At 41.7% G+C, this 11645-nt stretch overlaps 2 protein-coding genes across 5 annotated transcripts; both read right to left on the bottom strand.

The window, feature by feature from the left end:
* Nucleotides 1-788: 788 nt before the first annotated feature.
* On the bottom strand, nt 789-4791 carry LOC104415612. Of its 3 annotated transcripts, none has more exons than XM_010026949.3 (5): nt 4612-4791; nt 3583-3950; nt 2886-3199; nt 1825-1971; nt 789-1163 (listed from the first exon to the last, which is right to left on the bottom strand). In XM_010026949.3, exons 1-4 carry the CDS (start codon nt 4682-4684, stop codon nt 1851-1853), a joined length of 876 nt encoding a protein of 291 aa, XP_010025251.2. In that variant the 5' UTR covers nt 4685-4791; the 3' UTR covers nt 789-1163; nt 1825-1850. The 3 variants fall into 3 exon arrangements, with proteins under 3 accessions (XP_010025251.2, XP_010025250.2, XP_039156372.1); XM_010026948.3 differs by having other exon boundaries at nt 1825-1974; nt 4612-4790; XM_039300438.1 differs by lacking the exon at nt 789-1163 and having other exon boundaries at nt 1511-1971.
* A 2141-nt stretch (nt 4792-6932) lies between these two features.
* On the bottom strand, nt 6933-8726 carry LOC104415611 (dormancy-associated protein homolog 3). 2 transcript variants are annotated; one of them, XM_010026945.3, is made up of 4 exons: nt 8512-8726; nt 8008-8180; nt 7694-7722; nt 6933-7387 (listed from the first exon to the last, which is right to left on the bottom strand). In XM_010026945.3, exons 1-4 carry the CDS (start codon nt 8624-8626, stop codon nt 7315-7317), a joined length of 390 nt encoding a protein of 129 aa, XP_010025247.2. In that variant the 5' UTR covers nt 8627-8726; the 3' UTR covers nt 6933-7314. The 2 variants fall into 2 exon arrangements, with proteins under 2 accessions (XP_010025247.2, XP_010025248.2); XM_010026946.3 differs by lacking the exon at nt 7694-7722 and having other exon boundaries at nt 8512-8724.
* Nucleotides 8727-11645: the final 2919 nt, after the last annotated feature.

Here is an 11645-nt window from a genome sequence, read left to right as displayed (position 1 = left end):
GAAATCTTCTTCTTCATAGAAAGATTTCTCTTTCAATGCAATCCTTATATGACAAGTGGTTCTTTTTATTGCATAACTTCGCCCTCGAGCTCGAGGTTTTAATTTTTTCATAGTAGTACCTTCGTTGACTTGTTTTACTAATAACTAAACTTGCTTCATTGAAACCCATATTATGACTAGCATTTGCTGTTGCAGAATAAACCAACTTAAAAATGAGATAACACGCTCGATAAGAGATAAGTTCGAGTATCATAAGTGTTTCCTCGTAGGAACGTCCACGAATCTGATCAATTACCCTTTGTGCTTTGTGAGCAGACATAGATATATGTTGACCTACTTCTCCATATAGGTTCTTATTTCTCTTGATCAATTACCCTTTGTGCTTTGTGAGCAGACATAGATATATGTTGACCTAAAGCATATACTTACTTCTCCATATAGGTTCTTATTTCTCTTCTTCTCCATATAGGTTCTTATTTCTCTTCTTTCTCATAAGGTTCACCTCTTACTAATGATCATTACCCCTGCCCTTGACTATCAATATTTTTATTATTTTTCTTTTGATAACTTTTTTTTTATCACAAAAGTCATTTGTAAATATAATTCCCCCAAACACTAAACACAATTTGCATTTTGGAAAACACCTTTGTCTTTGCATTTTCTTAAAGACTTTCTCCAAAAGCCTTCCCAAACGCACCCTTCATGTGACATCTTTCCAGAGACATCAAGTCGATCAATAGAACGTTAGCCTTGGCCTTAGCTATTGTCAGATACAATAAACCTGATGCTAACATAATCCGGTAACCTTCTGAATTCACATTGATGCAAATTGAGTGTCATGCAGACATCAATCGGCTGTGTGTACGTAAATCCTTCTACTCCATCATTTCCCTCTCCCAAAAGCTAAACAAAACCATGTTTCTGCAGCGCTAGAAAAATGTAATATGATAAGACAGGTTACAACCAAAAATCTCTCTTCTTGACAGAAGGCATGTTTTTCCTCATTTTCTTCCTGCCACAAAGCTGAACATATGCCGAGTGATCCATCCCTGGTCTCGATTTCGGCCAAAACCAGCATATACATTGCTGCTTCGGAATCACAAAAATAGCTCACTGAAGGATGGCAGTTTTCTTGTGGTAATTACAATCGCAGATAGGTTTACCTGCAAACAGAAGTATAACTGCACTTTTTGTAATCATGAAAACAGCATAAAGTTGTACTTCTATTGCTTAAGCGAAGAAGGTAACCAACAAACCACTGGGTTCATCACACAGTGGCCACCGTTTTGTCTTTGGAATTAGGTGAGGAGTTTGGTCCTCACTTTGGGAATGGGGTGATTTACCAACCCCAGTTACAAGGGGTGGGACCCACAAGACTAATAGAAAAAGAACGTAGGGGTAAAAATTAGCCTTAAAAAGCTTAGCTTACTTTTGCCCTCTCAAAGGAGGATTCTTTAACAGGAAAATACAGCCTGAAAATTAAAATGAGATCTATCGCCTTCTCATTTCCAGAAAATTACCAAATTAGGCAGCCATAAGAGAGATTAAATTTATATTGGCCATTGATGAGGTTTATGGAACTCAGAAGCAAAAAGTCATAGACTTCCATAATGCTAGCATAAAGAAATCACATAAACATTAAGAATCTGGTTAACTCAAATGAGGCATGCATCTGCAGCAATACCTAGTTTCTTGACATGCTTGAAAGGCCAGAGGAGAAGGCACAGGAGATCCTAACATCTCACCGCATGATTCCCAAACTGATAACTATGTAGTTCTCTAATTATTACGTAAAGTTTAAAGTAACTCATTTCATTGCTTCACCTGTAAAAGAAGCAGATAGTGGAGATTCATCCTCCCTTCCCCTTCTTACTACGTGAATTGAAAGATTTCTGGTTCGCCTGAGCTTCCAGTCTCCTTGCACTACGCTGAATAGCAGCAATTTTCTGGTAGTGGCTGTTGCTCCTCCTCCTGCTGTAGGTAAGGATAAAGTACATTCAAATATACAAAACAAAACTTGAATGCCAGTAAGACCCTAAATGACAGACCATAAATACAGAATCAGATGGATACTCTTTGTACTATAAAACAAACAACAGTGCATCAGAATTATGTGATTTATCTGAGAAACCCTGAACCAACATCCTTTTATCTTTGACTGACCACTGCATACCAGAACCACGCCCTAGTTTTCAGCATCCAAAATCATGAGATGAAAGCAAAATAATAGCCTTGAGCAATTTATTCAATTAAATCCTGAAAACAACAGTCTCAAGTTCTAAAATCAAATTCCTGGAGTCCCTTCATTGTATGATATGTGAGAGACAAGAAAAAGATTGCTCTTTGACAATGACTTATTTATTAAGTTATGACAAGCTTCCAGAGGGAAACCATGTTATATCATGAAATTTCTTTCCAAATTGCAGAAATGCTACACGAACGGGACAGCATCTTTTTGCCTGTGCAGACCCATACTCAAGGTGCATGGCAAGCCAGAATTCAGCCAGTAAACAAGGCACTGCTCACAGTAATTGAAACAACCTACAAAGACCAAAAGCTACTAAAAAAATAACTTATAAGATGCTTAAGCTAATTTTCAGCACCAACTATGCAAACACATTTCATATATCACTTACATTTGGGGTTTGATAAAATACATACTATCCAAGTTTCAAGTCCTTCCTTGGAAAAAAAAGTAATTGAGCAACCCCAAGCAAACATAGGAAATGGTCACGTGACACATGACCATTGGTTCAGGAGAGAGATCGCAAAGTTCAAGGAAATCCAGCTAAGAAATCAACACATAGGTGATGACTGTTTTGTTCCTATTTTTATGCAACGCCTGAACTATTCATACTTTAGGGTGCAAAGGAGAGGAGAGTCACCTTATAACCAGCAGTCCTCCAGTCAAGACCATCCCTCCCACTGCCCAAAATACTGTCTTACTGAATGGCATTCCCCCCAGCCGCTGGTGATCATCAGATTCTTGAGGCATCTCAGAATCTGCAGTCTTCCATGAACTAGAAATTGAGTCTAAACTAGCTTGACCACCATAACAATGTGCTTCTTCAGAGCCAACGTATCTGTCATCATCCAATTTCACAGAAAAACCAGCAGCAAGGCACAGCTCAGTGCCATTGGAGACACATTCAGAAGCTCTCGCACATATCACCTCATTCACTCCACATGGTGCTAGAACCTATCAATTCAGAACTTAGAGTGGGTAATGTGGATCATCCAAGACAAAACAGTTATAGAAGTGGTGCATCCATCTGTCTTTACACACGAACACACAACCCCACAATTCACATGACTAACACATATAGGTAGGTATGCATGCACAGTGACATACATACAGAAATTGATCAAGAAGTAATGATCTCCCGACCAAAACCAATTCTTTTATCAACCCCTGAAATGTGGCAGCAATGGTGCTCATAACAGTAAGGTTATCACTTTTGTCAATATCAACAATATGTTCCATTTATACAGCTTTCTCGAGAAGGAAAAAGGAATATATGATGGAGCAGGCATCAACTAGTCAAATTGGTCATCTAACAACGGAATAGTTAACAGATTCACCTGTGTCTTCGGATCCATTGAGAAGTAAGCATTAGAGCAAGCCTGAAAGATTTTGTCACAAAGAGAGGCACATATAAGAGGAGGTCCTGGCTGAACACCAACATTCGGATCGCAGATAGAACATTCCAGCAACTCCCACAACTGCACGCACTCCTCGCTTGCCTCTCCCTTCAAAGTGAGCCTCCTTGTCGCTATCAAAGCAGGATGCGTCTGAGACACGTCGCAGCACGTCTTCTTCCGGAAAACCCGGCAAAGGGTCAAGCCCTTGGACCCTCTGCCCACCTTTCCAGGTGGCTTCCCTTCCGACGCGAAGGGTGGGAAACGACCACCTTTCGAGACGCAAACTCCATCAGGCTGCCTCGCTGCATCTAGGAGAACCAAACACCCAACAAAATCAATAAAACAACAATACAATAAAAGATAAATAAATAAAGTCAGGACTGAATTCTCTCGCCAATACATGAACCAAACAAGAAACACATATCACAGTCAAGAACAACTCGGCTGTGGTTAACTGTTGGATGCTAAGATGCATTTGATAACATTTCTGTTCCAAGACAATTTCTGTTCGGATATAACTTTTTTTACTTTTTATTTCTATTTCAAATCTATTTTCTAATCACTATCTATTCGAGAAATAGAAAAATTAGCTGAAGTTATTTCTGTTTTGCCTGTTCGGGAGAATAAAAAAACAGAACATTAAAAAAAAAAAAGATTGCTACCAAACAGGCCCAAGATGCCCGCATGAATCAAAATCGGGCAATGACAATAACCAATTCGAGAGTTTCATCAACAGAGCGAGCAAGTCCCGCCCAATCAGCTACAGCTACAAGAAATCCCCCGCGCCCGGTCACCGATCTTCTGCCCAGGCGCGCGACGGTTCACGCGCCAGAAGCGTATCATGGAAGTATCGACATAACCGACCGAAAAAATTAGAAAGAGAGAAGCCAAAAAACCGGCACCTCCGCGAGATGCGAAACCGAAACGACTCCGCAATCAGCACCCCCACATAATCATCAAAACGCTCACCGAAAGAAGAGAGGAACAGCAGGCCGATCGAGAGCGCGAGCTTCGTGATCGCGAGCGAATCCGATACTCTCATCGCTCCGGATGGAGAATCTGCAGAGGATTCGAGAGGTAGAAGACGAACTGGACGGAGAAGTCTCCGCGAGCTTCCCAATTTCCACGGCTCGCGGAAATGCGCAGGAGCTGTGCAGAGTACAGAGACTGAGGACGGATGGGTTGACGGGCCGGGCTTCTTGTTGTCGTGGTTTGCACTTGAAGTCACGAGAGGGGCCCGGAAGTCTCTCCCCAAGCCCAAAACTTAAAATGGGCCCTGGCGGACTTCGGTCCGTGCCGTGCCGACCTGGACTTTGGGCCTGTTTGGTTTTTATGGCGGGGGCTTTGGAATGACAAGCCCGATAGCCAGGATTTGATTGAAAGTGATTAGGATTGAAAATATATTTGAGACGCATGATTACATATTCGGTGAATGAATTAATTGACCGAGCCGAAAAAGAATGTGAGTTAAGATGTCGAATTTGAAAAAGTGGCCAAATAATAAGATAGGAATCTTGAGATATACAAACCAATGTTCTTTTACACAACAATCATAAGGTGACTCGACTTGTAATCAATACATATGTATTTTTATTTGAAAATGCCTATGTGACATGAACCGAGAAGGAAATTATAGGAAGACAGGTTGAATGGGGCTTCATCATTAGGGCGAGGGCAAGAGCAATGCCAAGGGGCTTCCCTCGGCCGGAGGCGGTAGGGCAATGTCCGAAGGGCATGGTGTTGGGTGGAAGAAACTAAAACTTTGTTGGTTTTGGGAAGAAGATGGGTTGCAAACGGGCTGGGCACACAGGGCTGTGTAGGAACTAGCCTGACCAAACCGAGCCTGACTTTGCTTTTTCAGTTGGGGAAATAGAAAAAGGCTCTGACAAAAATTACATGGTTCATTCTAAGTGGATAAAGTCTTTTGTTAAAAAAAAAAAAAAAAAAAAGAGAGTCTAATTTCTTTTTATTTTAAAGTTTATTTGTGAAAATATTATTCATTATCAAATTACAAAATTCCGACATGCATTTTCTTAAATAACTAATACCTATTCGTTTAAAATTCATAAATTTCAAGGAAAGAAACGGAAAGTTGCATATCTCAATTTCATAACTTTTTATGGCTCATTTCAAGTTTCATGGTTAACTTTCTAAGTTTTATGACTTAACAATGCTGATAAATATTAATCCTTAATTTTTCTTACTTTTTCTTCTAATTATAACTATAATTAATATTTTTCAAAATCATTTTGGGCCGGGCCGAGCCGGGCCAATCCATGCTCGAGCATCTTAGGCTCGAAAACTGGAAGCAATCCTAATGAGAATTTCAAAACATACCTGAATACTAGCTTGGTCTTGCTAAGGCTAGCAATTTCGACGATCCGATCAGAGTTGCCTAGGCCAGCAAATATCGACAGTCCAGTCTGGGTTTTCAAGCTTTCCAAATTCGCTTTAGACAATGATCCAATCAAAGGAACAACCGGGGACCTTCTTTTCACCTCTGAAAAAAGACTGGGGGATTGGGCAAATTGGTGTTTTCGGTTGGGAGATTTTGTGGGAGGATGTAAAGTGGTATTTTTGAGAATGATCCCATATATACATACATACATAAATATATATATAGCCCCCGAAAATGCACTCATTTCATATAATACGAGATAGAAAGTACATTGAAAATGACAATTTTTTCTCAATTGATGTTTAACAAGTGACCTTAGGACACTTTAAAAGTGAAGAGGGTTTTGATATTTTTATTATATTCATGAATTGCTTCTGATTATACGTTTGTATAATTACTTTTAGTTTCTTATACTTGGGCTTTCCCTGTGCCATATAGTCAATGCAAAAAAGAAGAAAATAATCAGACAACGGTTTGAGCTTGGAGGTGCTCAAGAAGTTCATTGCTTTCGTGCTCAAGAGCGCTCCGTGTTTTGGCCAGGGAAGCATGACTCAATCCTTATGATTCCGCAGAAAGTACACGCGCTCGCATGGCGCAATGCAGAGATTCACTCCACTCATATCACCCGTCAGACCATGTATGGCAAAGTTCATTTGCATCATCGGGTAGAAGTTTTCGATTCGCAAACTGGTCAGCATCATCGTCTATAGTCCCTCCCAACATGTAGTGCAGGACACAAGCGATGTGCAGTATTGGCATCATCACGTAAGGACCGGGTGTTTCAACTTGCTGCTGCTTTGTTCCCTTATTGCAGACATGTAGAAACTAGAGAGAGAGAGAGAGAGAGAGAGAGAGAGAGAGAGAGAGAGAGGTCGGCAGAGAATGTTTTAAGGAAACAAAAAACATAGGAACATGCTTCTTTTTCCTCCAACAAAACTTACAAGCAAAAGGCTCAGATTCGGATCCAGAACGAAAGCACTATGTACAGAGAACAGACCGCAACAAGGCAGCTCACGATCCAACTCGCGTACACCACTTATACACAAGACTCCTACATCTAGACGATGCATGCCTAAGGAAATGGCGTTCATCGAACCGAAGTAGCAGATTCTAACATGCGTGCATACCTACATACATGCATAGGTTATACAAAGCAACAACAAAGAGGTCGAACGGACGCACACGCGGTTTATCTTGGGCTGCTGAAGGGAGTCGGAAGCTTTGTCGTCATAGCTCACATGTCGTAAGAAGAAGGAGGGCTCCGGGGTCGAACCTCACTCGGCTTCTCGTAAGCATCGGACATTGATCTCCTTCGGAATAGAAACCGCCCTCTTCCACCTCCACCTCCTGCGTACATGTACGTTCATGTCAACATTAGAAGTGGCACCATACTCATTATTATCATCATCATATCAGCCTATCCATACTCAAAACAAAGCAAACAACATCGCCATCGCCATCGCCCGTATAATTCGATCTACCGGATCAATGCATCTCCGGGCGCCCGAGCTAAGATAAGAAGCATCACGAGCATCGTCGAAAACACGAAATTAGTAGATCTTATGCATGCCAACCGAAGGCAAGATTAGGAATTCTTCAGCTACTTCGATTAGAGAAATTAGCACTATCGTCTCACTGAGAAATTGAACATACCCAATGTAAATTCCTGATGCTTGACCCATCTGCTCCAGAGAAAAAAATATAAGAGAAAGATAATGCATGAAAGGAGGGAAGTCAACATTCAAATGACAGGGACACGAATGTCATTTTCAAAAATACGAATTTCATAATATTAAAAGTGGTTTTTTCCTCCACCTACAACGGCGTTATCATCATCCATTATAGACTGGCAGCGCAGCCGGCAAGGACAAGACCAATGGGCCCCACTTTGCAGTTGATTATTTCGGATATTTCTAGAGAGTTTTGGCAACGCTCGTCTGAAAATAATGCATATCAACGGTGCTTACCGGCGAAGGGGATACCGGCGGGGTGGACCCGGCCGGAGAAACCGGCGGTGTGCCGGACTGGTTCCCCGGCGGCTTCACTATCGTTATGCTCCGCGTCACCCTTATCGCCGCCTCCTCCGACGGCGTCGCGTCCGGATCGCCGTACGCCTTCATTCTCCCTCCTCCCTCCGATTCTGCTCCAAAGACACAACCCGTCGCGAATCAGAACGAAAGAAATCGCATTTTCAATATAATCTCCAGCAAAAGTCCATCGAAATTCCCATGCAAATTCACAAATCCAACGATCCGTTCCGTTATTAAGCTCTTCCGGCCATTATTACGCGACACGACTCAAACAGGCTCGAAAAACACACGATCCATCCGAATCGCCGGAGGAATCGTCGAGCCTTCCACGAATTCATCGCCTTTTATTTCCCATAATACTCGATTTGTTCAGTACTATGGTGGTGTGTGTGCTCGTGCACCAGGATTCAATCAAAGCTCTGCCAGATCCGCTGCCCGTACCCTTGCCGGAGTTCGATCGGGAGCTGAAGGTGCTGAACTTCCGGAGCTTCCCGAGGCCGCTCTCAGGCCGCGGGCCGGCGACGGTGTCGTCCCAGAGCTGGTCCAGTAGCCCCATGGGCGCGCAGGCTAGAGCTAAGTTGGCGCACGTTAACCGATCGGCGGCAGAACTCGCGGGGATCAATGTAGATGGCTGCTGGATCGTGGGATCGATGGAGATGTATTTAAAGACGAGTTCAGGCGTTAAAGGCCGAAACGAGTCTGGAGACTCGAGATCCGTCGTGGGCCGTCGATTATCTTCTGGATCTGGAAGGAGATTGGCCGACGTGGCAGGTGGGGACCATCTTTCGTGGGGATAAGAACGACGGGACAGGTGGGGACCACTGGACCTGACCGGATGGGGAAAAGCAGATATTAGAGAGCGAGGTATGACACGTGGAGACAAGACCGGTCAGGGAGGGACAAAGGGGGCTCACGTGCGGGGGGTAAACTTTAACTTTAACTTTTGTCCTCAACGATCTCCGCCCGTCGAGGCCCAAGCCCAAGCGCATGAGGGTCAGCTTTTAAACCTGAGGCTGGGCCTGGTCCAGTCTGGCTCGTCTAGGCCTATCCACTCGATCATGTCCACGATAAAAAGTTGGGTGTTATTAAGGAATGTTAAACCTGTCAAAATAGGTTATAAACCTATTTCTTAACTCATATTTGATAAGCTAAATTCTTATATGAGTTAACCTTATATTAAGTAAATGAATTATAAATGGATTTAAATTTAACTCTATGGATGTTATATGGGTTTACAATTTACTTTAACCCAACCTATCTCTATAACTCGTTATTCACTCTCTCTCAATCTCATGCTTACTCACTCTATGATTTCACTTTAGTTTAGATTTGAATTGTCATAGATTTATATTGCATGAAAATTGGTTAAAATGAATTAAATAGGTCAATTTGGGTCAACTAATTTTCGACTCGATCTATCCGTTTGAAGGGTCTGATGAGTGCTTTGGAGGGCTTGTTATATGTGTTCAGTGAATTTACTTTCACAAAAAAGAAAAGTTTTACTATTATGTTAGTAGTTGTAAACGGGGTCTAGCAGCGGCCGCAAGGAAAGCCCAAAGCTTTTATCGGAGGTGTTGGGGCCCAATTGAAACGATGAGGCCTGTTTGCGAGTGGACCCACACACGTTTGTTATGTTGCAGCCTGTTTGGGCTTTGTGTTCCTAGACTGAGGACGAAGGGCCCCGACTTTGCAAATCAGTGGAGGCCCACCTCATGCGACTGATATTAATGAGAAAATAGATATATTAATTGAAAGTCCTAAAATTTATTACGAAGATATAATTAAGTGAAAAAATTACAAAAATGCAATTAAATTTTAAAATTTATCAAATTGATACAATCAAGTCTTTCCGTTAACTTCATCTAAGTTAATAGCATTAATGTTGATGTGACTTTTTAAAAATATTTTATCTCTTCTACATGGCGATAAAGTGACTAAAATGGCATAGTTTTGCTCTAAATTTGATTTTTTAATACAATTATTATTTAATTTAATTACAAAAATAAATTAAATTTAAAATTTTAAAAAGGACGGAGAGAACCATGTAATGAGGGTTTGCAGCCCTCATTGTTGTCCCTCACCATCGATGGAAAGGACCGTCGACGGTTGGGGGGATGGTCAGTGGCGATGCCAAGCCTCAAACAATGGTCAAGCAAGGTCGCCACTGGATGGGGTTTGTTGCCAGTGGTGGCCCTTACCTAGAACTAGGCGAGGACTAGCGACTCTCACCGACCATTCCCCCCACCATTGCTAACCCTTCCCAATGTGGTGGGTTCTTTTTCTTTTTCTATTTTATTTCATTCTTTAAATTTAGTTAATTTTTATATAATTTAAATTAAAATAGTATTAAAATCAAATTCAGACAAAAACTATGTTGTTTTTTTAGCCATGTAGGAGTGGGCACATTGGCATTTTTCGTTAACCAAATTGAACAAAGTTAATGAAAGAATTTGATTACATCAATTTGACAAGTTTTAGGATTTCATTGTACTTTTTACAAATTTTAAAACTCAATTGCATTTTTATAATAAGTTTTAAAACTTTTAATAAACATATCCCATAAAAAAACTTCATGGCCCCAAGAAGTTAGTTCTTCATCAGTAACATTAGATTGATTTTCACCACATGGTAATGAGGTGGACTGACTATGCCTAGGGAAACAAGTATATATTACCAATATAGCTCTTGAAGATGCTTGAAGTACACAAGAAAGCCCTAGATATAAGGAGGGTAGTTAGACATTTCCATAACTTGAGACTTTTTGGCTTCCTCGAAATGTTAGTCGAAACTTGCCTCGAATGACAATTAGCATTGATAGCGCAGAATACTGGCTGATCGGCGAATGTATTCATGTGAATTCGAGTTCGTTTGAGAAATAATTGCACCGTGCAATCCTCCAACTTCACGTGCCACTTTTGGAAGGAATATTTGGAAAAGGCGTCGCTGATGCAATAACTTTTACTGCTACCAAACCCGGACAAACGATTTATAGCCGCTAAAAATGTGGCAAATGAGAGCGCCCAAAAACCAACGCAAGAAGTCTGCTTTCTTTTTGCCCCGAATCTTAGTTCATCTTAGTCCATCTTAGATTCGTTTGCTTCCCACCCACCCAGAGGGGAAACTTCATGTGAAGCCAGCGTGCGATGCCATTTCCTTAATCTTTTGAATGGGGCCCCTTCTCAATTCTTAAGTCACGTCGTAATCTCTCTCTCTCTCTCTCTCTCTATGGGGACGGAGGACGACTTGGGAGCTAAGGTTTGGCCCTACTTTCACGCTAGCTCACTCACTGTGTCTTTGCGGGGAGGCCGAGATTGTTTTATTTCCCGGCTGATCAACGCCCTCTCTTGGGCCATGTTTCACCCGCTGCCTTCTCTCTCACCACTCCACATCCAATCTTTGCCTACTCCTATGAACAACTGGGAAATAATTTTGCGAAGCCAAACTGTCCCTTTGTCCATCGACTAGGTCGCTCTTATGTCTCGTTGTAAGCCTGCGTACTATCAATAGGAAGAAAGCTGGAAATTATAAGTCTTGATTTCGGGAGAGTCGTTTACTTGAAAATCAGGGGGATTAAG

Source organism: Eucalyptus grandis, chromosome 8 (genome assembly GCF_016545825.1).
Source record: "Eucalyptus grandis isolate ANBG69807.140 chromosome 8, ASM1654582v1, whole genome shotgun sequence".
Lineage (NCBI taxonomy): Eukaryota > Viridiplantae > Streptophyta > Magnoliopsida > Myrtales > Myrtaceae > Eucalyptus > Eucalyptus grandis.
Note: the sequence above shows the minus strand (reverse complement) of the source record. Positions and strands in the feature narration are given on the sequence as shown.